General features: G+C 49.1%; 8 protein-coding genes across 8 annotated transcripts; 6 read left to right on the top strand and 2 right to left on the bottom strand.

The window, feature by feature from the left end:
* Positions 1–143: 143 nt before the first annotated feature.
* AO090023000064 (T6SS phospholipase effector Tle1-like catalytic domain-containing protein) lies at positions 144–1,647 on the top strand (the record flags this gene model as incomplete). The annotated part of the gene is made up of 3 exons (XM_023235404.1): positions 144–303; positions 355–369; positions 422–1,647. 3 exons carry the CDS (start codon positions 144–146, stop codon positions 1,645–1,647), a joined length of 1,401 nt encoding a protein of 466 aa, XP_023090428.1.
* A 908-nt stretch (positions 1,648–2,555) lies between these two features.
* Positions 2,556–4,498, top strand: AO090023000063 (uncharacterized protein; the record flags this gene model as incomplete). The annotated part of the gene is made up of 4 exons (XM_023235403.1): positions 2,556–2,721; positions 2,779–2,893; positions 2,958–4,416; positions 4,475–4,498. 4 exons carry the CDS (start codon positions 2,556–2,558, stop codon positions 4,496–4,498), a joined length of 1,764 nt encoding a protein of 587 aa, XP_023090427.1.
* A 335-nt stretch (positions 4,499–4,833) lies between these two features.
* On the bottom strand, positions 4,834–6,179 carry AO090023000062 (uncharacterized protein; the record flags this gene model as incomplete). Its single annotated transcript, XM_001820598.1, has 4 exons — positions 4,834–5,593; positions 5,640–5,766; positions 5,827–5,956; positions 6,009–6,179. 4 exons carry the CDS (start codon positions 6,177–6,179, stop codon positions 4,834–4,836), a joined length of 1,188 nt encoding a protein of 395 aa, XP_001820650.1.
* A 1,368-nt stretch (positions 6,180–7,547) lies between these two features.
* Positions 7,548–9,201, top strand: AO090023000061 (uncharacterized protein; the record flags this gene model as incomplete). The annotated part of the gene is made up of 4 exons (XM_001820597.1): positions 7,548–7,661; positions 7,724–8,460; positions 8,521–8,896; positions 8,959–9,201. 4 exons carry the CDS (start codon positions 7,548–7,550, stop codon positions 9,199–9,201), a joined length of 1,470 nt encoding a protein of 489 aa, XP_001820649.1.
* Positions 9,202–12,319: 3,118 nt separating this feature from the next.
* On the top strand, positions 12,320–13,643 carry AO090023000060 (uncharacterized protein; the record flags this gene model as incomplete). Its single annotated transcript, XM_023235402.1, has 5 exons — positions 12,320–12,425; positions 12,529–12,775; positions 12,842–12,916; positions 12,969–13,478; positions 13,601–13,643. The coding sequence occupies 5 exons, from the start codon at positions 12,320–12,322 to the stop codon at positions 13,641–13,643; spliced, it is 981 nt and encodes a 326-aa protein (XP_023090426.1).
* Positions 13,644–14,126: 483 nt separating this feature from the next.
* AO090023000059 (FAD-binding oxidoreductase) lies at positions 14,127–15,826 on the top strand (the record flags this gene model as incomplete). Its single annotated transcript, XM_001820595.1, has 5 exons — positions 14,127–14,417; positions 14,468–14,571; positions 14,631–14,976; positions 15,029–15,264; positions 15,322–15,826. 5 exons carry the CDS (start codon positions 14,127–14,129, stop codon positions 15,824–15,826), a joined length of 1,482 nt encoding a protein of 493 aa, XP_001820647.1.
* Positions 15,827–16,069: 243 nt separating this feature from the next.
* On the bottom strand, positions 16,070–17,239 carry AO090023000058 (carbohydrate esterase family 5 protein; the record flags this gene model as incomplete). Its single annotated transcript, XM_023235401.1, has 3 exons — positions 16,070–16,420; positions 16,508–16,683; positions 17,134–17,239. 3 exons carry the CDS (start codon positions 17,237–17,239, stop codon positions 16,070–16,072), a joined length of 633 nt encoding a protein of 210 aa, XP_023090425.1.
* Positions 17,240–24,045: 6,806 nt separating this feature from the next.
* AO090023000056 (lytic polysaccharide monooxygenase auxiliary activity family 9 protein) lies at positions 24,046–26,264 on the top strand (the record flags this gene model as incomplete). The annotated part of the gene is made up of 4 exons (XM_023235400.1): positions 24,046–24,223; positions 24,298–24,998; positions 25,054–25,263; positions 26,067–26,264. 4 exons carry the CDS (start codon positions 24,046–24,048, stop codon positions 26,262–26,264), a joined length of 1,287 nt encoding a protein of 428 aa, XP_023090424.1.
* Positions 26,265–26,638: the final 374 nt, after the last annotated feature.

Raw genomic sequence — 26,638 nt, 5'->3', positions numbered from 1 at the left:
CCAACTCATCAGGCCGTGTGGCGATCATCCTAGCTGCCGACCAAAGGGTCTCCACGGGCCCTGAATGACAGCCTTAAAATGAAGCAACCGTGCTGCTACCACTCCGAGACCGCGCAAAGTTCTGTACAGTACCTACCACAGTCATGTCTAAAGAAATTGATCCATGCGGGTGCAACGACACTGAACCTACTCGTGAGTTAGTTCTTTGTTTCGATGGCACCGGAAATACCTTTCGTGCAGATGGGAGCGAAACCAATATCCTCAAGATCTTCCGTATGCTTGATCGAACCAAGGATAACAGATGTGAGTTGTCTTGACTCTGCGGTACTACTTGCGGTAAACTAACCCGTATAGACTGTTACTATCAGCGTATGTGTCTATGTTGAACATTCCCTGCGGATCTCAGTCTCACACACAACAGCTGGCATAGGAACCGATGTTACCGCCGGATCGTTTGCAAGTCTAGCATACCAGCCCTTCACCAATCTTCCGACCAAAAGAATTGTCGACCAAGCATTGGCAACATCATTCAACGAGCACGTTATCTCAGGCTATCGCTTCCTCGCCCGCCGATGGGTCCCCGGGTCCAGAATCTATCTATTTGGCTTTTCTCGAGGAGCATATACAGCCCGTTTTCTGAACGAGATGTTGGACTATGCTGGACTTATCTCCGCCGACAACGAAGAAACCATTCCTTTTGTTTGGGAGGCGTTCATCAGATACAAGTTTGCGGATGCCGGCAAGGAAAGGGATGACGCAGAAGCGTCGCTGCGACTCAGTCGAGAAACCATGTGTCGGTCGCCCGGACTGGTCCATTTTCTCGGACTTTTCGATACTGTCAATAGTGTCGCAGAGTTCAACCGCGATGTCAGCAAGGACAACGATATTCAGCCGAGCCCGAAGATCATGCGACATGCGGTTAGTATCGATGAAAAAAGAATCAAATTCCAGCCCGTGCTATTCGATCCGCCGCCCATCGGCGGCATGAAGGCCAGGACACATCATGTCAGTACCTGGGCTGCAAATGGGGAAGCTATTATCTCCGGCCTTCCTCACCCCGTGGTCAAGGGGGACTTTGAGGAGGTGTACTTTGCGGGAGACCACAGTGATGTTGGGGGTGGGTGGCCGTCCCTTAAGACAAAGGCTAGCCAGATACCCCTTATGTGGATGGTGCAGGAGGCTATCATGGCCGATCTCACCTTTGACCCGATCCAGCTCAAGAAGCATGGGTGCTTCGACCCAAGAATAGAGGACTACGATCCCGACATTGTTCAAGCTGCCGAACAAGCCGAGATCCATGACTCGCTGGGCTACGATTTCGGGAGGGGGCTCGAGGTTCTCTTCTGGCGGATGATGGAATACATGCCCTTCAAGCGTCCAAAGGTCTCGCCCGACGGGGAAGTCCATGAAACCAGATGGCACGGCCGTGGCTTCCGAAGGCCACTTCCGCCGGCAGCCAAAATCCATTCCAGTGTGCTTCATCGATTACATTATGATCCTGAATACAAACCCTACAATCTCGGAATGGGGAACAAGGGCACAGCGAAAGAGCAGGACGACGAGCAGCGTGAGATTGGGCAGTGGAGACGAATCGCGCACGGTAAGCTCTGTGAATACTGGGTGAAATTGCCTAGGAATGGGAAGTGAGATACTGGTCTGTAACTGTATATTCTTCATTGTTCTCATCCTGTTGTATACTTGTTTAGCGTTCTTTGGACTGTACTCTAAGCGTGCTTTAATGTCTATCTGTCTTTTTCTCACCCTTCCTCGACTTGCATAATCTGTATCGCAAACCGCACATAGAAATGAATATAGCCTACTTTGAACATGACTTAGGCTATGGGTATATTATGAATCAAACGTTCTCCAGCTGTTCATATCCGATATATCAAATACTAAGCTTTCTCTCGGAATCTTTCGGCTGTGAATCTTCTCGATATTTGACAATATTGCAGCCCACTTTGATTCTGGCTACCTCTCCTCCATTTAAACCTAGTGACCCCGTCTTAAAGGTTCAGCGGGATGCACTGGCAATGTGTCAGGTCGGCCATGTCATATGACATGAGGATATCCAATCCCTCTTGAGGTATCTTTGGATATCTGAGCTAGTGGGCGCAATCTTCATTCTCAACCGTCAGGCCTCGTTTTCTATCTCTCATCCACCACCCTGATTCCTTCCGTTTGCTGGTACATGTACGTCACTGGTTTCTTGTTGTGTGTATTTTATGTTATTTATTTATTATTTATTTTCCTTCAATATTCATTTTTTTTTTATAACACCATTTGAGGCCTGGGTTGATCTCCTATATGCCTACTGCTCCTAACCTTTTTAACCTTCAGTCTTGGCTGATCATCACCGACAAGGGAATGCCGGTCTCCACCACAAGGCAACAACCAACTTCGATAAAAAGAGGACGTCAGTACGGCCCAATCCAGGGCTCTGCCTGGTATACCACCATCATTACACGGGGTTCACCTGATGTCAGCCACCAATGACAGGAAGGTCCCAAAAAGCACGACAGTCGAGTCCTCCACCAATCTGCGCGTCAACCTCCATGCACTTCAGCTGGTGGGGCACCACTCTGGTGGGGGCCAAAAGGCAATGCTTCTCGCTGTCAATCCGAAGGCTTGATTTTGAGCCTCTTTCGGCCATTCCCGACACCCAGCCTCGGTGCTTCGATCTGTCTTCCATAACGCCTTCGAATGGCATCACAAGAATTTGTGAGTGGTCATGATCTTCCCTACTTGGGGTGTATGTGCACTAGTGGCTTTTAGCAGGCGTGCAGTGCGTCAAATACACTTGTTCCCTTGATAATCAGGGAGCACTTCTATTCTTGGTCACTCTTGCCTCCTTTTGCGTCACTCTTTTCTTCTTCTCCTTTTCTCTTGCTCTGTAACGCTGTTACCGCCCCAGTTCAGGCCGTGAAATAACCCGTCCAGCTCTGAGGACTTGCTAGACTACCATGGCTTCCGTGGAGGCACCAGTACCCAGACAGCGCAGAGCCCAACGGAAACGATCCAAGACGGGCTGCCGCACCTGTCGGTAAGCATAAAATAGGGTTGTCCCGATGTAATGTCGCAGCTCTGACAGTTCACCGGTACAGTGCCCGGCATATCAAATGCGACGAATCACCCGGTACTGTATGCCAAAATTGCACCTCGACTGGTCGCATATGCGAAGGATATGACATGTGCCGGCTGCCGCATAAGCGAACCGTTGTATGTCTGCCCGACATTGCAAACCGTCTCTGTTGGGTCATGAACTCGGACGAGAAAAGATGTTTTTCATACTTCCATCATCACTCAATCTCCAATTTGACTTCCTTCTTCGACTCCCCGTTGTGGCAAAGACTGGTAAAGCAACTTAGTCACATAGAGCCGGCCGTGTATCATGCTGCGAATATGCTGGGTGCGGTTCAAGAAGACTCAGAGGAAAATAGCATGCGTCTAGCAGGAGTCAACCTACATCGTCCTCGGCACCGATTCGCCTTAGAACAGTCGGCACGATCTTTTGCTCTTCTCCATAAGCGACATGCATCCCACGATCCACAGTTTAAAGAGGTAACTCTAGTATGCTGTCTACTGTTCACATTGTCAGAGCTGTTACTGGGGCAGTATGATACAGCTTTGCAGCATCTCCGGAGTGGGCTGCAAATTCTGAATGAGGCAGCGACTTATATGCACTGCTTGTCAGCCATCGACCAGTCTTTGGTCGAAGCGTTCGTGCGGTTGGATGCACAGTCATCGCATTTCGGAAAGGATGGGCCACTCTTGCATCTGAAGAAGGCAGGAGAGGAGAAGTGGTCACACAGCGATACCATGTCATTACCTCGCAATGTGCATGAGGCTCGACGGGAACTTAATCACGTATTAAGCAAAGGCATCCCATTTCTCTCCGAATGCTGGTCACTTTCCAGTACGGAGATCAAGCTCCACTATAACTCAATGTGCTTAACACAACAGAGTCTTCTTGCGTCTCTGACTCAGCACAAGCAACGATTAGAATTGTTCTGCGAACAGTCCTATGCCAAACTCAGCCCGAAGGAACAGCGAGGGGTAGATATAATCCGATTGCACTACCTTGCTCAGATCTTAAGTATTAAAACCTGCTTCTTCAACGGTCCGACTCCGGGATATTTGACCCCGGAATACGTGTCCTTATTATCCGCCCATGAAGCGCTGATGGCGAAATTTCCGGAGCGTTCCACAACCACGTTAGACAATGGCATCATCCCAGGCCTGTACGTCGTGGCATCTAAATGTCCCGACTATCGTGTACGCTTACGAGCCATTAAAGCTCTCCAGTCCTGGCCGCATTGCGAAGGCTTGATAAATTCCAACATAGCTGCTTCATTGGCCTTTGAATCTCTCAAACGAGAACTCATGCAAGGGAATAAAGATGAGCTGTCACTCATAGTTGGAGATAACGAAGTAGAACTAGTCCGCTTCTTGTTTGACACCCTAAGCTCCACAGAACATGCTGCACACTGGTCAATGATTAAAGTTTCTAGGATTCTGCATGATGAACCATGAACCACAAACACTGGCCTCCGGGATCGATATCTCTTGACTGAAAGCACTCAAAGGGAATGACAAATTTGAACCCCTGTCAGCTTTTCACGAGGAACAAAACTTTTGCAGAAGCAACGCCGCGGTAGTACGTTCCTCTAAGATCAATGAGGGTGAATATCCCATACAGAGTATATATTAGCAATCTATTGTCATTAAGGTTCTAATCGTAACTAGGTGTAATACATTGTATGACCAGGGGAATCACCAACAGGAGAGCGAAAGATGACAAGACCGATTTTGTCCACCCTTTAAACAAGTTCATTATGCCAAAGTAGCCTCAAATACCGCAGTACGAAAGTCTGCATCAGACCTCCAAACTTGGGTAACCTTGAACTCCGCCTTCTCGAGCAGATCAACCCATTGCTTCTCTGTTCGCTCAAGGGAGGAAAAGACCTCCATCATATGGATATCGAGTGTTGCAGATAGCGCAGGAACATTGGCACCCTCGGGCATTACATGCTCATTAATGAGAAGGATTGAGTCACTGGCCATCGCTTTCCGAATGTGACGCAGAGCTTCAAGCGCCGGCTTGTCGGGCCAGTCATGCAAAACCGTCCGCAAGTGGTAAGCCTTAGCACCTTGAATAGGCTGTCCCTCGAACATATCGATCTTGACAGCACTGATTCCTTCGCCGAGCGGCTCTTTGATGTCGTCAATGACTTGTGGGAGATCCTGGACAATGTATTTGCCCGGCAGTTGTGGGAACCGTGTCTTGAGTGCTATAACATCATGCCCGACACCACCACCAACGTCGACAAACGCGACTCGCTCCGGAGGTACCTGTAACTTGTCCAGAACTGGGAAAATCTCAAACCACTCAACACCGTAGTGTCGTTTGCTTTCAGTCATTACTGAGTTGAACACGCTTTGTGTCGCGGGTCTCTTGCTCAGCCATTCGAAGTAATGCTCGTTCGTTTGATAGGCCAGCTGGAAGGGTGCATCGTAGGCATCTGAAGGATTCTTGTACCCCTTCTCTTCGAAGTAGTCAAAGAGCTTTGAGGTGATTTGCATGTTTGTATGACTATTATCATTAGAATGAGATAAAGGTGCAAGGATTATAGGCTTACAAATGCTTGATCATATCACCAGGCACTGAACCAGTTCCGTACAGCATGGCGATCTGTGAAGGCTGATATGTTTCGGTGTTGGTTTCCTTGCAGATGTTGTGGGAGCAAAGGAATCGCATTATGCGTTCTAGTCAATGTAAGTTTGTTTTTGCTTCGTATGAGTCTAGTAGTGATGATGGGCCCATACTCAGAAGCTCCACGTCCCCTTTCGTTTTTGACGAGAGTTCTGCCAGGGTCATTTCGGCCCCGTTGGATGTGACGAAAGCATCAAAGATTCCCATGCCCTGGGCAACCCTGATTCCGGCAATTCCATAGTGCTACTAGGTTCAGTGCGGATTCGGTTATAAAGGAAGTTCGGCAGTAACCTACCGCGAAACAATGCTTTTGGATGATCTGGACTGGCGTCTCCAGTGCGGACTGAAGCTGACCGATTGCCCCGAGAAGCTGCACACGCTCCTCATCTTTAATGTTCTCTGGGGCTGGGAGGTTTGCCAGCGCGGAGTTAAGAGTGGAAGTGAGGTCGGACAGTAAGGTTGTCATGGTGGAGAGTGTTCCGAAGAGATGTAACTAGAAGCTTCAAATTGATAGAAATGCGTACTACAGGAAAGACTACAGATAGGTCGGGCTGTCACTACCTTTATATATCTGACACCATCTTCGGTCAATATCTTCGCTTTGACCGTGAAGACCGAACATCGGGCTAAGGATCGTCGAATACCCCGAGAATCACGAATCATGTACACGCACCCACAAATGACAATCCATGGTTTCCTGTCATTGTTGGATCTAAATCCACGAATTGATAACGCTAATAACGAGTCACCTATCAACTGTAGACTTGGATATGATTGGTTTATAGCCCTGAGGATCGAAGATGCCAGGCGGCAAATCCCTCAATATCCTAATGTGGTTTAGTTCGATATTGTACACGTTTCGGCCAATCAACGATTAACGGAAACGGCCTGCGGATGGAATCACTGGGTTATGGAGGAATTTAAATGGAATTAATATGAATATGAACCCTGAAGTAATCAAAGATTCCAAGTATAGAAACATAACTTATGGGAAGGCATGTTCTTTCTCACAGACCTCAGTCTTTACTCCGCGTTGTGGTCAAGTGACATTCATTGTCTTCTAGCAGCTAGTACTAACCGTCTGGGAAACACCACAATTTTATATATAATATGAACTTTTCCACCTGCTTAATTTAAAATAACCGGAACTGGTGCGTCAAGTCACTTCCTTATGATGATGTGGAATAGTGATCAGGAACGGTTCAACAGGTTTAGATGTCTCTCTAAAGTACTTGTACACCACGCGAACAACCAGTGCAATACCGCTTGATTGCTCGAGTATATCTTGCAGTTCTCAGACGTATCGCGTACGTCGAGGGTTTGCTGAGACCAGATTTATATTTGATCACATATGACACTCGCCAGTTTGTCTCTCCTTGCATCTACTCCAACCTAGAGGGTCATGTAAAACCAGAACTGTTTCTTGTTCCGAACCCTCGGAGTGGCAAAGATGATGTACGACAGTGTGGGGATGTGGACATTCCAGCCTTTAAGCAACAAATAGATAGAAACTGCCATAGGTGCACAAGATATAATGACGAAAAGATCTCCACCGCTATCCAGACGCTTCCTTATAATCACTGCCGGGAGACCCGCGTCCCCAGACTCGGCTTTTCCGATTACCCCGGATTGTCCAACGACCGTCCAATGATTACCGAAGAATGTTGGCCTTTGCTGTTCTCAAGCCCCTCCTCGACGCCTTCCCTTTACCTGTGCTTTCGGTGTGCAGCGACGATCCACGTCGGGGGTTTAAGAACCCGCCCGTCTGCCGGCCCAGGCGGTCACTTTGTTTTTGCTTGTCTTGGAGGTGGATCCGACTCGCCTAGTACACAAAATGACGGAGTCAATCAAGGAGTCCATCAGCCATCTCGAGACCGTTGCAGATGAACGGGGTGTTACAGGGTCTCAGGACATGAAAGAGCCGAATGTTGATCCGAATCATCCACAGGTTAGAACTTAGCTCCCCAAACCTGTGGGCTTCCGCTGACGAGCTAACGTGGATAATCCCAGAACTGGTCCACAGGAGCGAAATTATGCACATATCTTACCGTCTGCTTCTACACCTTCCTCGGCAATGTAAACGGGAGTAATTTCACGGTCGCGACAAAGGCTGTTATAAAGGAATTCCACGTTTCTCAGACCCAGGCGGGCGAGCTAGTCTGCTTTAACGTCTTCCTTCTAGGCTTGGGAAATGTCTTCTGGGTACCACTGATGCGCGTCTTCGGCAAGCGACCGGTCTATTTATTGTCTATGCTATCTCTTGCTATGATGAATGTCTGGTCGTCGCGCGCGTCGAGCTACGGAGAACTGCTGGCTTCGCGGACCTTATCGGGCTTTGCTGCTGCCGCCGCAGACGCGACGGTGCCAGCGGTGGTGTCGGACATGATCCCACCGCAGGATCGGGGTCATTATCTGATGTTCTTCCATTTGGCCCTGACCGCAGGGCTGTTTATCGGTCCTTTAATCAACGCATATCTCGTCCAGGAAGAGGACTGGCGATGGATGTGCTATTTTCTCGCCATCGCTACGGCAGCGACATTCGTTACTGCCATCTTTACTGTTCGCGAGACCACGTATGTTCAAAGAAACGCATTCGCTCCTAAGCGCAAGCTATGGCAGTGGATGTCGCTGACGGTGGGATACAACCCCGATGCGTCATTCATTCGAACAGTGTCAGATATTGTGTGCAATATAGCATATCCACAGCTGCTCTGGGCCGCATTTGCCATTGGTATCTCGGTCGGATGGTAATGCCTCTACATGCCCAATGCGCGTCTATCACATTTCATACTCACTGACATCGCTAGGAACATTGTCGTCCAACTAACTGCCTCGCGTACCTTCACCGCAGCCCCCTACAACTGGCCCGCAGGAAGCTTAGGGCTTCTCTCCCTCTCCGGTTTCATCGGCTCCGTCCTAGCCTTCTGGCTGGGTGGGCGATTGATCGACATTATCTCCACCCGCTATACAAACCGACAGGGAGGGCCACGTCTCCCGGAGTATCGACTCCCCGCCATCATAATCCCGGGAGTCATTGGTCCAAGCGGAATTTTGATCTTCGGTCTTTGCATCGCGTATCAAACCCACTGGATCGGAGCGGCCTTCGGTTATGCCATGCAGGCATTTGGCGTCGCCGCCATTTCCAACGTGGCGGTGACTTACTCCCTGGATTGTTACAGGCCGGTCTGTACCCAATTGCTTAGCTCATGTTTTTAGCCAAAATTACTCACGCTAATGTGCAACAGATCACCGGCGAAGCTCTGGTCATTATCTTTACTGTGCGCAACACCATCGGTATGCTGCTGTCCCTTTATGCGGCCGATTGGATCGAGCGTCAGGGTCCTGCGCCTGTCTTTGGGGAGATGATGGCGATTCAGGTCGCTAGTATCTTACTTGCTATTCCTCTGTTTATCTGGGGTAAACGGTTACGGGCTGTGACGTCTCAGTATGGCCCGATGAAACGATTCCAGGATCAGGTTGAGACGTGATATACGGAGGACTGGCTGGCAGTTACGGGTCGAGATTTATGAACAACTTTGCTTTCTTATTTTCACTTGTGTGTAAACGAGGACAATGCATATTTGAGATATTAGAATGAGATGTCGCAGATGTAATGAGCAACAAGAAATCGGAACTGGAGAGCACAGATGCTACGGAGTGTACTTCGTAAGAGCAGCCCCAGTGCAACTGTGGATGTGACCACGCAACAAGGAAGTTCAGATCCTCGTGCAGACACCAAAATATCACTAAGCTCTCTAGTTAAAGCTTCAACCCAAGGGAACAAATCATAACTGAAGAGATACGAAGTACTAATTTCCAGGTTCAACCAAAAGGAGCCCAAAGGGTTATACACATATGCAGTACACGTAGCACCCCCGCACGAACAAAGATAGGCTCGAATTTACCTTTCCAGACGTACGGATTACCTGATCCAGTAAATTGCTAGAAGCATAGAAGCCAATACAGCCGTATCAGGTGGCGACGCCAGCACGGGAAATAATTCCATAACCATCAACAGCGGCACTGCAGTCAAAGGCTATTTCCTAACCTAGCAAATTATACGAATGTGGATAGAGGTCTAGACGTCGCGCTACCAATATTGCTTGAAGTCTATACTCCGTATCTTGCTAGAACTAAAAGTGTAGTTTGGCGTCGGCATTGCTCGGCGCCGAGTGTAGCGGCATATTGGCTGTCAGTTGTTGATTGCGCGGGCTTTAATTTATTTTCTTCAGCGAGATAAGAGTTTGCTAAGCCGTGCTATTTTAGTGTTTACCGGTATTTAGGTACGTAATAATCCCTTTAGACGCTAGGGGATATGAGTAGATATACGAAGAATTGCTGGGTCTACTAATACTGTTAATGAATGAGGTAGAGATCCCGTGACATACGACAGATCCCCCCATTAATTGGTATTGGGTGCGAAGATGGCTGAAGCATGCAGCACATCTCCAGAGTACTCCGTAAGAATTCCGTATCCCTCGCTTAACTTCCGGCTCGAGAAAAAAGACTAGTGAAAGCCTAACAGATTAATTGCCTAATAGTGCAATGGTTGTGGCGTCTTAGTGCTGGAGATGTGGATCATTGAGGGCTAATGAAGTGTCGAACCGAGCCAGAGAAGTTTTTCCGGTTCCCAATCTCTGGGTTGGCCCCAAGATCCACCGTTTGAACAAAGTGAAATTTGAAATTTCCCATCTGAAGATCGTTGGCAGAGAACACAACTTGATCGACAGGAGTTGAAGAAACAGTGGCAGAAAAAAGAAATAGTGCAAACCATGCTTCTACGATTTGCCGACGTGATTCCCTAACCAGGGTTGAAGCTGTCACGCTCGGGTCTCCGACTAATGATTTCCCCGTGTTTCTGCGAGATCTGTTTCTTGACCCCGTAAGTACTCTTGTGGCAACTGTGAAGTAAGGGGGATTGCCGCGTTGGTCTGCAGCCCAGGATGCCAAGTGGCCATAGTGTGTCGAAAGAAGGCCAAGTCTGGCAAAGATAGGACTTGCCCACCCCAGTATGTTCATGCGTGCCATTACACTAGGACCAATGCTCGTGGCTCGTTTTAGCAGGTGTTCTCAAAATGGGACTCTCTTTTAGGCGGCAGATTTGCCATCCTCTACGTTTGAGACACGGCATTGGCCTCGGCAATACTATGTAGCCTTCACTGGAGATTATTCTACTCGGGCATGTCCGGAATTGAGACTCCAAGTCCGCTTACACAGGCACTCCTGGCTAAACTGATAGGGAGAACAGGCACGGTCGAAGCATCTCCGAGACTCTGACCCACGCGTCGAGTCTGTCATGAACAAAGATAAGGTTTAGCTAAGAGAACGTGTAACAGATTCCCAATCTTCGAAGGATTCGAAGGCAGCCCGATATATGAATTTCCAGCCAGGTGGCCACCATGATCCCTGTCGTAACACGATAGTGTGTCGATCAAATCCGCAGGGATGCATGGCAGGCCATAAGACGCTATCCTGATTTGAGACATCCACAGGCGACGCCACCTGCGCGGTGGACGGAGAACAGTAGTAGTATTGACCCGGCCATACAATCAGTCCTCTAGTTTGCTTGACTCTCCACTTTGCCGCTCATTTCACCCTAGTCCTCAGCCCCGTTCCAAGAATCCAAGGAATCCAAGCACCTCGGGATCCACCTTGTGGGTGACAAGACACCAATGTCAAGTGCAAAAAGTCGAGCATTTGATTTCGGGTCACGCCTGTCATGGGTGTCAAACTGACTCCTGCTCAAGGTACGAGCATTTGACCGCCAGTGTACCATGGCATGAACTTCTGGAAGGTGTCGGGGAGGAGAAGATTTCTCGAAAAAGTATACGACGAGCGAATAAGGATATCATTTATGACCTACAAGCTTCCCCGGACAGCAGTCTTAGACGTCATGGAATACTAATCAAAGTTTTGCGAGACCCAGGCACATGGTCTCGGACTGCAGTCTAAGCGCATGCTATATTAAAAGTTATCTTTAGTCTGCAGAAGCCAATAACTTAGTACCGGCCAAGGATGAATAAAGGTACCGTATGTGCCCATCTGCACTAATGTAATCTCTTTGCTTCCTGAATTTCGCCCATGAATACAGAAAGGTCATATTCGTGAACGACCTTCTTATTCCATCGTATTGTATAGAGCCCGTCCATCTCGTCCATATGAAGGATACTCGTAGTGAGTCTCTCCGATAGAGACTGGCAAGACAACATGGCGGACAGCACAATTATACCGGCCATGTCGCCGCCGGCAGGCCAGACATCCAACTTCATTGACCCCCCATACATTGGGACCAAATTCCTCGTCGTCAATTGCATCTTTTTACCCATCGCAGCTATCGCGCTGCTGATCCGAACATGGACACGGTTGTTTATCGTGCGTAGTTTTCGCTGGGATGACTGTGAGTCTCTCGTTCACATCGACGACGCCATTTTGCTAATAGGAAGACTAGATTTTATGATCTTAGCTCTGGTGCGTTGCTATAATCTTCGGTTAACCATGCCTCGTACCCAATCGACTAATACGGATTCTTTCGCCCTTTCCAGATTCTATCCGCCGCCATGACCGGAGTCACTTTGGAGAGTAAGACACCACACCGTCCAAGAAGACATGGCTAGAAGATGGTGGTTGACAGTCGCAAATAGTGTTAAACTGGGGTCTGGGAAGACACATGTGGGACGTACCAGCGCAATATTTATCACCATGGTTTATGAAAGTACGATCGATCATCCTCGGCATGCACACCAGTCGCTAACAGCCTCTCAAGTTAAACGTTATCGCCGCGATTATCTACTGCGCCGGGACTGGTTTTACTAAAGTTTCCGTCCTGGTCTTCTACATGCGCATTTTTCCCAGTCGCAATTTCCACCGCGCCGTTTGGTCGATCGTGTTCATTGCCGCAGGATACAGTGTGGCCAGCGTTTTGGCCAATGTTCTTAGTTGCAAGCCCGTTGACAAAGCGTGGTATCCTACCAAAACTGGTCATTGTATGAACCGACCGGTGTTCTATTTCGCCAATGCTGGATTGGGTATCTTTACCGATTTCGCGACGGTCATTGTGCCCATGTGAGTCTCGTTCCCTATCAGTCAGAGTCTCCATTGAAGGAATGCTAACAGACTGTTCCCCAACAGCCCATGGTTACGCCGATTGCAGATGCCATTACGTCAAAAGATCGCCGTTAGCTGTATCTTAGCGATGGGATGCTTGTGAGTGATATTCGTCATGCTACTGAGATTACAATAACTCACAGTATTGTAGTGTTGGCGTCGTCAGTTGTATCCGCTTATCGACCTTATATACTCTTCTCAAAAGCCCGGATCTCACCTGTAAGTGCCGCCACGGACCAGCCACGGATATTCTCTCGCTAATACGCCCTACAGGGAGCACAACAGACGCCCTAATATGGTGTACGATCGAGTTAAACCTTGGAATTACCGGTGGCTGCATCACAGCTGTGCGCCCCTTCGTTCGTCGTTACTTCCCTCGTCTTCTGGGTCTATCCTACGGGAATGGTTACAAATACGGCGATTCCTCTCGCAAGTACGGCCATCCACTGGGCTCTGTTCCTCGAGCAAACGCGCCCGATTTTTCGAATGCACGCAGTAACCAATATTCGACGCTCACGACGGCGACGACCGTCATGCCAGCAGCTGACAATGGGAGCGAAGAACATATCTTACAATATCCAGAGATGCCTGCGAAGAGCGCCGATGGCATTGGCATTGTCCGGACGGTTGAGTTCGACGTGGAGAACTCAAGTGCCCGGAGGTAATCTTACTTTCTTTTATTTTTCCTTATGTCTTCATGAAATTTAATACCTACTGTGCAATTTTTTTTATAGCGTCGCGTTCAGGAGTTGGTGGGTGGCACATTGTATAACTTCATATCAGTGGTGGGACGACAAACGACTACGAAGCGATGAGGCATTATTAATCGGCGACAAATTCATAATTTACTAGATTAGAGAAAAATCGACTACTGAAATTCGAACCTCGGAACCAAGAGATTGAGTGGGCCCCATAGTTTGTTGGCTATAGGAGGGACTAAGGTAGAAAAATGCTGCTAGAGATCTACTAATCTCCCAGACTAACTGCAGTAGGCCCTTACGCCGACGAGAATCACGACAATCATTAGCCATAGCCACCCATAATCTCCGCATAACTCCTAGCGAGATAATCTCATTCTCAGGAACACACACATGGGCACTGCCGATGTTGCTCCACCATGAAGAATGTTCTCCTTTCTGAATTTGCTGCGTCATGACTCGGCCCGGACGGCGTCTCCAGTAACGGTCATTTCTCCAGCCGATGGCTCCTGAATCATGTATCCACCTGGTTGGACCTTTTTAATCCTTCGCTTCCCCGACCGGAACTACTGTTCTATCCCCATCAACTGAGCAGAGCTCTTCCTGTCACCATGCGCGTCAGTTCTGTTATTCTGCCCCTGGCGGGCACTCTCTTGGTTGAGGCCTCCTCGAGTTCCCCCGGTTGCAGCGCTCTCAAGGGATCGGTCAACAGCTCCATCTTCTACCCTAACACCGATGTGTACGAGTATGAAGCGCAGAATTTCTGGTCCAACACGGAAATCATGAGCCCCGGATGTGTTTTCCGCCCGCAGTCAAGCGCTCAATTGGGCGAGGGAGTCAAGGCTTTGGTCGATGCCCAGGCCAAGTTCGCTGTGCGCGGTGGCGGTCATATGGGTATTCGGGTACGTAGGAATCTATCCAGAATTAATAGGGTGGTTCTAATTCATTCTAGGGATCGAACAATATCGACAACGGTGTGCTCATTGTGATGTCCAACCTGACCACTCTGGAATTGTCAGACGATAAGTCGATCGTGTCGGTCGGTCCATCCCACAGGTGAGGAACCCCCTTTCACCGAGGAAAGAGCCTTTTCTAAGACCGAGTGCGTGATCTAGATGGGAGGACGTCTACGCTTACCTCGCCGATTATGACCTCTCCGCGCCAGGTGGCCGTCTGGGCCCCGTCGGTGTCCCCGGATTGCTTTTGGCCGGAGGCGTCAACTTCTATGGTAACCAGGTTGGCTGGTCCTGCAACTCCGTCGTCAACTACGAGGTCGTCCTGGCCGACGGTTCCGTCGTACAAGCCAACAAGACGAGCTACTCCGATCTGTTCTGGGCCCTGAAGGGAGGCAGCAGCAACTTCGGTCTTGTCACTCGCTTTGATTTGGAGACTGTCAAGTCGACCAAGGTCTGGGCTGGTAGCTACACTGTGTCCTCGGAATATGTAGACCAATTCCTTGAGGTATGATACGTCAGACTTCCAAAAAGCTAAATGTCGCTCAAACGAAATGTAGGCTGCGGCTACCTATGCTGCCAACATCTCCGACCCCAAGACTCACATTGTGCCTGCTCTGGTTCCGGGTGACAGTCTCCTGGCTTCGGTCATCCTGTTCTATGACAGTGAGGACACCAGCTATCCCGATATCTTCAAGCCCTTCACCGATATCCCCGCCGTGGCCAGCACTCTGGGCTTCAAGACCGTCTCGGAGTTTGCTGCCGAGACTGGAGCCATGGTCGTGCCTCACATCAAGTACGTATTTATCAATCTAGTTGAGCATGAAATAGTTCAGTGACTAACATGACGTAGCGATGTGTTTGTCGCCGGCACTGTCGTCGGTACCACCTACGCCGAGCTGCTTCAAGGCATCAGCATCATCAACACCACTTTCTTCGAGCAGCTGCCCAAGCTTTACGACCAGATTCCCGCCGATAACATCTCCACCATCCAGCTGGACTGGCAGCCCATCGGTGCCGACTGGATGAAGGCCTCCGAGGACAGAGGTGGTAACGCCCTCGGACTGGACTCATCCAAGATCTACCTCTGCTATGCTGAGGTCGTCGAGTGGATCGGCTCCAGCTACGACGACATCGTCGCTCAATGGGTCGAGGAGACCACCTATGCCATCAACAATGCCACCCAGAAGGCCGGCTTGTATGACGCGTTCAACTACATTGGTGATGCTGCCGGATTCCAGTCCATCTTCCCCGGATACGGCGAGGAGAACGTCTCCAAGTTGCAGACTATTGCCAAGAAATACGACCCCAACCAGGTCTTCCAGACTTTGATGCCGGGTGGCTTCAAGATCTACTAATCTACTCTTCTTGTACAGTATAGTATATAGTCAAGACCGTGTCTTTTCGGGTCCTAGTTAGGATATACATACAATAATAATCACTGATATTTCATTCACAAAGGTATACCGTATTAGAATATCCAAAAGGGACTTATATGCCACTCATCGTAACTCAGCGTCCAGCGCTGCGACCCATCCATTCATCCCTCACAAAGCGAACGAAACAAACAATGAATGACAAAAAGACCCTTAATCCGAGCCCTAAAGCCCGGCCGCCTGGACCAAGAACTGGGCCGCTTCCTGGGCATTGGAACCATAGGAAAGATGAGCCATGAAGTTCATACCGTTCAGGCAGACGGGATCACCAGAAGCGCAGAATTCCTTGACCTTATTAGAAGCGAGCTGCCCAACACCCTGCGTCTTGAACGGGTCGCCGAACAGCACAGCTCCGGAAATGGCATCGGCACCGACCTTGCTGGCGGCGTTGTGCACGACCATGGCACCCTGGGAGTATCCACCAACCACGACCTTGGTGTTCGGACACTGCTTCTTGGCTTGTTGGATGAGTTCGGCCATCTTGGGTCCGCCTGATGCGCCCATGTTTGCGTTGCCCTGGTTTCCCCTCTATTAGTCTCTGTCTTGCGTATTTTGTATTCAAAGATTGTGGGAGGGGGATGCGGAAGGGAGGGGATAACATACAGCAGCATCAGCAGGGTAATCAACACCTTGCACAGTCACTTTATTTCCAGTCAAGGAGGCCAACTGCTTAGCCACGGGCGGTCCAACGACCGATCCCATGTTGCCCATTTCACTTGTTCCGCGGGCGAAAATGAACGTCAGTTCCTGACAGCCTGCGTTCTGGGTCACTCCGTTCTCTGTAATCGAAGCTCGTTTAGTCAATCCGGGCAAGCCGCCAGAAGAAGATCCGCCTAGCAAACTGCTCAGGTCGGGGATGTTACCAGTGCTAGATCCGAGACCGGGAATACCGCTGCCGGATGAAGAGGAGCCGCCGAGCCCGGGGATGAGGGACGCGAGACTTCCAAGTCCGCTTCCGGTGGAAGAACCCAGGCCGGGGAGGCTGCTGCCAGAGGAAGAGCCGCCGAGTCCTGGGAGGCTGCTGCCAGAGGAAGAGCCGCCGAGTCCTGGGAGGCTACTGCCAGAGGAAGAGCCGCCGAGGCCAGGGATCAGGGACGCGAGACTTCCAAGTCCGCTTCCGGTGGAAGAACCCAGGCCGGGGAGGCTGCCGCCAGAGGAAGAGCCGCCGAGGCCAGGGAGCATAGAAGCGAGGCTACCCAGGCCGCTTCCTGTGGAAGAGCCGGAGCTACCGAGGCCGGGGAGGGAACCCATTCCTGGGAGCTGACGGCTTTCGACCGTCTTGGTCGGGGCAGCAATGGCACCGCCAACGAGAGCGAGGGCTGCGATAGCCTTCATATTTGTTTTATTTCGGAGGAAATTGAAGATTCAAAGAATGACAAGAGCACAGCTCTGATAACGAATGACGGTCGATGGAATGAACGGTAGAGAGAGAATGGATTGGATCCGCTGGGATGGACGAGACAAATCCCTGAAGATGCGGACGAGGATGGGGGTTTTTATATCCCTTTTCTAATACTATCCCAGCATTATGGCAGGGATAAGGTTTTGATGCCTTGACTACATGGGTATAGTGCTACTCCGTACTTGGGGGAGGATCTATGGTTTAAGACAGTGGGTCCGGTTTCATCCTTTCGAGGGTTTTGGCATCGGTCGCTGTTAGTCTTAAACTGTTTGTAACTTAGTGCCCCGGGGACGTTGGAGACGCACTGCGCATTCAACGGTCAACTTCCCGATGACATCTGCCACTGATTCTGCCTACATCTACTGGAGTGCTATACCTTGGTATATACTTGGTCTATAAACCAGCGTGGCATTACTGGCAGAACTCCCACGCTGTGTGTGCTATGCATGCGAAGAACTGCTCGGGATTCGTTTACCGAATCCTGAATGCCGATCTAACTCGGACCATACCAAGAAGAATGTTAGTGGTGCGTGAATCAGGGAACAGTTCCTGGAAGGATGAACGGTGCGTGGTTATCGGCCGATCCATCCCACACTAATTGCAAGCTCGTCTCAGAGTGCGACAAGCCCTAAGCTCCGGCTCAGCCGAGGCTCCAACGATATTAATCGCGATGGGAGGTATCACTGGGTCAATAACTCTGTGACTGATTCGATACAAATATAGCACAAGGTTCTTGCAGTTGATTGCTCAAACGGCTGTCAAGTGTTTGCGGTAGATTAACTGGTTCAGGGATGATGTGGAGTTAAGGCTTAGTTAGGGTTTGCGGTTTGTGATCACTCAAAATTCAGGCATGGCATCGACTCCCAAAACGGGTGATTTCTCCGCGTGGTCAGTCAATCTCCCGAGATATTCCCGGTAGTCTTGGTCCAATGCCTTACCACAAAGGTCGGGACCATTTGTTGGTTCTTTCGATCGACATGAGATTTGGGTTATGTTGGGAACTCGGTCGAACGAATTTTGGCCTTGGTAGGGCGTAACTCATACATATCCTTTACCTTGTACCCTCCTGGGAACCACGCTCCGGCTCTGTCATATAATTTTCCTAAAGAGCTACTATAGCACTGCATTTATCCTAATTGATTTTCACATCGTAAGACCTACAATGCATCAATATCCTCTCTAGTTAAACACCCACTGAGTCAGCCCCTGAATCATAATACATCCCCGTATAGCGATCATGACTACCTTCAACCTTACACCGTCGTGTCTCAACTTCCGATCAACACGAACACCGATCAACTAGCCTATTTCGGTCATACTCCGGAGTATACATGTTTCAGAGCAATACTAAGTTTTCAGCGTATTCTGATTGCCCATAAATGCCGAATCGCGATGACAAAAAGCATGCAACCAAGCAAGAATAAGTCGAGGATGAGAGACCCTGCCAATAGGGAAAAATACGGGAACATGACTCTGCTGGGCTGGACCCCATACGGCAGTTGGATTAATCTTATTTGAGTTAAGGCTAGAAAATTCTAAGTCTCAGATCAACAATGGTGGTAGATCTACTGCGTTTCATGGGTTGCTCCACCTTCAGCACAATCTACTAGTATACGCAGTATACGGTCCAGCCGTCACATCAACAGAATCTTATACTATGTCTGTTCACCCTCTTCAAACAACAATGGCTGTACCCTCTTCAGTCGCAGAACAGCGGCCTTGACCTTGAGTTGCTTACATGGTAGTGCTACGTTGTAAGAGATGCTCGAAGACACCAACCCTTCACATTCTCCCGTCGATCTCTAACTATATAGACTTTGGTCAACTAAGTTGAAACATTCCTCAATGACAGTCCTGAAATCTCACTCTTCGAATGTTCCAGACATGTTCTAGGTGACAGGTCCAGTCCTTCCGCGTTTCAATTCTCGTGATAAGAGGCTGAGGTGCTATCCTAACAGAGTACGAGTACAACGATGCGTTGATAAATCACGAAGACAGACGTCATAGGTGGAGTCTTCGACTCTACTCCACTGCGATGTTGATGAAACAATCAAAGCTTAATTGGCCCGGGACTTAGGGTAGGAGAACATGACCCTTCATATTTAAATTGTGTGATCGCTGGACAATTGCCGAGGTTTAAGTAACGCCCAGTGCCCATTGCAGTGTTGAGTAGTGCAGTCAATCTCATCACTTGCAGCTTAGTCTACTTCAGCTGTCAAGTGCCTATGTACCCAACAGCGTTGTCTGGCTTTCTACAGCATCTTTACCCTCCGTCTAGGCCTGACGACCTGCTTCAGTGAGTCAGAGCGGATGAGTTGAGTCCCTTGTCAAAGGCATTAGTGAAAACTGTCATTCGCCATCCCTACGGTCATTCCTTGAAGCTGTTTGATGTCATAATCAGGCATCCTTCGTGGTAGGGCATTTATAATTCATGTATATCTCTCGCTTCCAGATCATTCCCTGCCCTAATAATAGTCGGCTCCTATTAATGCAAAATGCTTACCGTAAACCCGGCAGAGCCCACCCCAAACAGCTAGGATAACAGAAGACACTAGTACCCACGCGAAACAAAACGAAGAGTAGATGAGCTTCATTGTTTCGGTATTAGTTTGTCCCTAGTGACCAATATATAATGTCGTTGACATCGCCGGTGGGCTGTTATGATATGCGCAGAACCGGGAGAGAATATGCTCCTCAACTTTCAGTCTTATTTCCCAGTTTCAATCCCTTCATCATCCATTCATCATAGAGGAGTTCCAGAGCGGTCGGTCGGTCATAGCGATCATCAAATACGCCGTCTGGGTTCTTTTTATCAATAAGAGCAGAGGTACTAACGATATCTCATGCCTTTGGAAAGCATTAGCACAATCAGGGTGACTGTTGTATAAGTGTAATTTACTTACAACCATGGCAACATACCAGATATCTACCTTGTAGCCCCAGTTCGATTTTAGAATAACTTCAGGTGCTCGGTAAGGGTTTGGCATGATATCTTCACTATGTGGCTGGTCGCCAAATCGAGCTTCGCCAAAGTCACTCGGAAGTGGTAACCCGTCTCCAGGGGGGAAGCGCGCCGACGTGTAGATTGTACGGCCTTGAAGAACCTTCCTTGCTGATTGTGCCTTTACTTCGCGTTCTTCGAAGTCAGAGAGCGCTTTTGGCATCGGTGTGGGAAGGAGTAAATTTTTCAGTTGAATATCTAGATGCAAGTCAGCTCAGATTCCAAAGCCTCAAGAGAGTGCTGCATACCTGTGTGAATTACATGAGCTATAGAAGGCAAGAAGTCGAATACAACAAGTAACTGGCGTATACAAGGCTTGAGATCCTTGAGTGACATTGCTCGCCCCGGAGTCCATTTCATCAGCTCGCTTGCACTGATCCCTAGGGGCTCATGGACAAGGCAGATATGCTGGCCGTGAGGGCCTGCGATAGCAAAATGGTTGAGCAGTTTGCGGATGAACCTCCTTCCTGGATGATTAGAATCCACCGAGTTAATCCGAGGATAAATATCCAATTCATGGCTTCTTTCCCTGTCCTTCACGAAGACCTTTAAAGCAACATATTTGGACTCACTATGTTGCGGCGCTTGTTAGGATACCAAAAAGAAGAAGAAATGAAGATTAATATTAATAATAATAATAATAATAATAACTGGTCGATTGCACCTACACCAAGTCTCGACCGAACCAAACAGTTGATGTAACATCATACCCCAGCTTGGCAAGTACTTTATATCTATTGTCGAGCACTTCTCCTATCTGGGTCGGATAGTACTTCTCGGGCTAATATGTTGGTAACGTCTCCTCTTCGAAAGTAAACTGAAGCCAGCAGACGGAAATACCCTTGGTTCGGATGTCCACTGGGACGAAGACATCACTGTTCGGCGTTGCTTGCTTTCAGCACTACGGGACGACAAGAAGATAGTTGAAGACTGTGAGCGCGTCAAAGCAAGCCTGTTGAAAGCAGCAAAACATACAGTCCGGTGCATCATGGGCTCTGGTTCAAACCAAAGTCGCGTAAGCAAGCGGGTAGTGGCGAATAAAAGCGACAGGATATTAGACATTCACCATTTTCTAGCACACAACCCTGGCTATCTTCAGCGATGTGCGGTATGCAGCTCCCTAGCTACGCTATTAGTAAGCCGCCTAGTCTTCCAGCCTCAGGCACCAACAATCTTCCATCAGGGTATTCAGATCCGTACTGCTAACATCTATACTTCAAGATGACCATGTCTAGGTAGTCAAGATACTCTATGCTTGAGTGCGAAAGAATTTCACCGGCTTGCTCATATGATATAGACAATTTGACAGCGTTCGAGATGAATTCTATGGAATGATGAACGGGCCTTTCTCGATAGCTTTTCTCGTGTAGATATAACGAGTCCGACTAGGTGATGTAGAGATCACCAGGGGCTATTCTATTTTGTTGGTGATAGGTCATTTCATGCCAAATTTCACAGCTTCAGTCCAGACTTCCCGGTCTAGATCTTGTTTATGAGAGAATTTTGGAGACCTTCCGATACAGATTAATGCGGGTGATAGTCGGACTATACCTTAGATTGTCAGTAAGCAAATGATAAGGATCGAGTATTGCTGGACCTGCTCACTGCATCATGATGTCCGCTTCAACTAGATTATCTTAATATCACCATCCTCAACCAATTTGGCTTGTTGCTGCTTTCTATCCATCCTTCGATTAGAGTATCAAGTATTGATTCATGAGCTCTAATTAGCGCACTGAGAAAATCTTTTTGATATCTTCCTGTACAAGACCAGGTCAACTTTATTAGACTATAAGGTCAGCTGGAATATGCAACGATCTTAATAGTGCAACCAGGCTTTCAAACAGCGAATAACCCAAAGTGAATATACCGCATGCCAAAATATGAACGAGGCGACCATTTCTCCCATCGGGTTGGCGTATATGTTTACAAGAAAGCTGGAAACGACCTGAAGGGCCAAGGTCCAATGATAGTGTAATAACTATTTGACACCATCACAGAAGCGCCCTATGCTGCCCTATGAATAACCTGATTGGACATGCCCGATGGATTTGAAACCGGTCGCCCTGATCATGTGGCAGGCAATATCCTTGGAAACCATGTGCTAACCGCTGTTCTCAAGCTCCAGCATAGACGATTGAGTGGAATCGAGAGGAATGCAGATTCTCGCATGAGTAACTCTGCGGACATAGAGGTATTCGAGTTGAGGCTGGAAGGTCTGGTCAGCTGACTGTTTCTTGCCCCAAGGAGGGTACGATAATTATCTCCAACTGTTATACATCAACGATTCGAATCCCTCCCTGCAGTCATCAGTGAGTCCTCGCGGCTAGTGGTCGCGATCTAAATTACCCATCCTTTGTGGCTGAAATTACCCCTTATTCATATGTCCTCTGACTGCCAAGTGTAAGCGACATGAGTGTATACTGAGAAGATCCTGGCACCATGCGGAATCACTGACTTCTCGTATTCTGTCAGGAGTTCGGTCATGGCTTATCCAGATTGCTTATCTGGGATAGAGTAATTAATTCTCCGAGGCGATCTGAGATGATACTATGATCATCTCAGTGTCACAAAGAGCAGTTCTACTGTAAAAATAGAGCACGGCGAAGTTTATTCTGCCCTGTTCTTTGTGGTCCTGTATCCTAAAGCCAGGGAAAGATTTCTTTGTTCATGCATGTATGAAAGTGCGACGAGTCAACGACTGCGTCTTCACAGTAGCCAAGAAAGTCGGATGATTTAACGGCGCTCTAAATCCCGAAAGATGCCCATGACAAACCCGACTGGATCTGTTCCTGAACCAGATCCCAACGCAGGAAGACTGGTAAGCCAATCAGATTGAGGTGGTTCAGGGGACGAGAGTGGAAGCCAAGACTCTATCCGAATGCAACATGGCCCTAGCTGTGATCCACTCCACGGCACTCACTGTCACACTGCCTGTGTGCGCTTGGAATAATGCCATTATTGTGAGTGCTATATTTGGTTACATTGCACAAGCACAAAGGCAAACAATAGACGGTTCTCCCATTCTAGTCGACATGTAATTGAGTATGTTTGCAGGTTCAATTCCCTCAAAACCTGCTCCATGCATGTTAGACACATCCAGTCGAAGTTGACTCAGTGTGAAACGAGCTCATTTAGCAGGGCAGACAACCACTGGACGGCCCTGCCCTCATTAACCCTCACCGGTGCCTGTCTGTCAGGGACGATTCTCCACCGTCAATTTCCACCGAATCCAACAGCGACAAAGAACACACGAACGCCACCACATCTCTGAAACAGCCAAGAAAGACCCTCGGGGGCGGATTACCCGACGGCATTTCAGCGAATCTGGACTTCGATCGGACCCGGCGGCGTTAAAGTGTTGGTTGGTTTGATCTCCGCTGCTAATCTCTCGGTAAGCGCCGAGCAATTTAATTGATCGACTGGACTCATCATGGCCTGCTTAAGGTCTATTAAGGGTTCAATTGGGCTTTCGGTTAGTGGATAGGGTCCGCCGGTGTGTTGGTGGTTTTTGTGCAGGGTCTGGAGATTGAATTTCTTTATATACCCTCACCGTCGCCTCTTTCGGTACCATCTCTTAGTTTTCTGTTCTTCAAGTCATTCCTTTCTTTGTAGTCATTCTTTTCTAGCAAACCTGCTTGAGGCAGGTTCTCACTTATTCGTTCCTTACGTTCAAACGTCATTCAGCCATCAATCTGTGATTGATCCTTACATTCCTTTCCGTCTGCCCAGTTAAAGATGTTCCGATCAGCCCTGTTCCTCCTCCTCGCTCCCTTGGCGCTCAGCCACACAACCTTCACCACTCTCTACGTAGACGAAGTCAACCAGGGTGATGGCACCTGTGTCCGTATGAACCGTGATGCCAACACCGTCACATACCCCATCGAGCCCTTGACCAGCAAGGATATCGCCTGCGGTATGAACTTCATCCCCCAGGACTACCCCCGATAAAGTCCGAGCCATATCAACTAACACAACTCGGAATTACAGGCAAGGATGGTGAAAAAGCCGTCTCCCGGGTGTGCCCCGCGAAAGCCAACTCCCTCCTGACCTTCGAATTCCGCGCATGGGCCGACGGCGCCAAGCCGGGTTCCATCGACATCAGTCACAAGGGTCCCTGCGCCGTGTACATGAAGAAGGTTGACGATGCGACAGCCGATAACAACGCTGCGGGCGACGGATGGTTCAAGATCTGGCACACGGGCTACGATGAGAGCACCGAGAAGTGGTGCACGGAGAAACTGATCGACAATAACGGGTTCCTGTCTGTGCGGGTACCCTCCGATATTGAACAGGGCTATTACTTAGTCAGGACGGAGCTCCTGGCGCTGCATGCTGCCTCTGAGACGCCGGCTGATCCCCAGTTCTATGTCAACTGTGCCCAGATCTTTGTGCAGGGTGGTGGTAGTGCGAAGCCTGAGACTGTTAGCATTGGTGAGGGTTTTTACTCATTGGAGAGCCCGGGCGTGAAGTACAATATCTATGAGAAGCCCCTGCAGCTACCCTATCCGATCCCCGGGCCGGCTGTCTATGAGAGCAAAGGTGTTGAGGAGCGTTCGGTCTGTCCGGCCCAGAAGAGGGCTGTCACTGCTCAGAACAAGGGTCTCAAGCCGGCCGGGTGTATCCTGCAGCGTGATAACTGGTGTGGGTTTGAGGTTCCTGACTATAGTGATGAGAACGGTTGCTGGGCTGTATGTTCTCCCATCTTATATTCAGGTTTCATGGTGAATGCTAACTCGTTGATAGTCCTCCAAGAAGTGCTGGGATCAAAGTCAGGTTTGCTATGACACCGCTCTTCCCACGGGTGTCTCTGCCTGCGATATCTGGATGACCAAGTGCAATTCCATTGACGACGCCTGCAACAGCGGCGATTTCAACGGACCCCCGAACAAAGGCAAGGTTCTTACACCAGAACCAAAGACGCTTGGTGGATCGACCCAGGTCTTTAAGAGAGATGTAAGGAAGTACAAGAAGTGGACCGCATGATTGAAGCATGGGGCATGGAGTAGCAGGCGTAGTGATTGACATGAGACTTTTTGACGAATTGCTGCAAGACAGCACAGGATAGAGCATTGGTTAGCTGGACTACGGAATCACATTGATTGAGTATCCTGTGCTATTTTCTTTTCTCTGTACTTAGCTTTCGCCCTGACGCCCCCTTATGACGGAAAATTGCTTTGATTCGAGCATATATATCACTCGTAGCTCATGCATATAGCATGCATATCAGCCTCTGAAGCAGCCGGTCGCTATCACTGGCCAAAGACAATCGACAAAGGCGTACGAAAGGCCTTCTTGAGAGTACGTCGTCGGAAAGAGTGCACTGGAGGTAGATTGGGGCCCTGGAACTGCTCCAAGGCGTTAGTCGATGGCGTACAACATACGGAGAACATTCTTCCACCTTTCCCTTGTCAAAATTATGTGGTCCATATATTATCATGCTATATGTACAAAAGTCCCACATATGCAATACATAGATAATTACAAAATCCTGTCTAACCAAAACTCAAAGACGCCGTGCTATAATACAGGCAGGTCATATCACATTATTCATGATTTCGTGGGGCACCAGTATCATCATTGCCAATAGGCCGGAGCTCAATTGCACCGGGCTGCTTCGCGGGATCCAAGGCGCCCGGATCAGTAACGACGGTCGGCTTGTCCTCCCGCACCAGCGGCTCTTCGTCCACAGCAAACCGCCACTGGGCGTCCGATCCTGGAAACATACGGAATGCATAGCGTTTGTCTAATCGCTCCAGGTAATCCCGGCGCTGGAGGCTAGTCCACGAATAAGTCCCTCGAAAGTCGCTCAGCATCCGACTATTGGCAATCCAAGGAATCACGGATCCAATGGATCGCGGAATCCGTGGCCCTTTGAACCGACCTCGTCGCGTCCCAAACACGACCAGCACGACCAGCGTGTCCAGCGCGATGATAGACAGCGCAATGGTCAATGACGGGACCGATGGGACCATAGTCCAAGTACTGTAGTAGACGGTAGCATTGGTGGCAGTGTACGGCTGCTCCAGCGGCTCAAGGTAGGTCGGTCCCCACAGAGAAAAGTAGGTGCTGTACACCCACTGGTAAACCGTCTCTGACATGGTGATTAGGTCTTGCGGATCAAGCGCGGAAATCCCATTCTCCCTTTGCTTATACAAGCGAGCAACCAGAAAGCCCGCCCAATCATACGAAGACACGGTAGGCCCTTGTTGCTCCTCGTCGACAAAGCTTTGGGGAATGGAGGCGAAGACTTTGTTGAATTGACCCAGACTAACCGTGGCATTCTCATACATGGGGCCTGATGTAATCGTAGTGTTTGGTACAGGGTCAT

The sequence above is a fragment of the Aspergillus oryzae genome, chromosome 3 (genome assembly GCF_000184455.2).
Source record: "Aspergillus oryzae RIB40 DNA, chromosome 3".
NCBI lineage: Eukaryota > Fungi > Ascomycota > Eurotiomycetes > Eurotiales > Aspergillaceae > Aspergillus > Aspergillus oryzae.
This window is presented reverse-complemented; position numbering and strand designations above follow the sequence as displayed.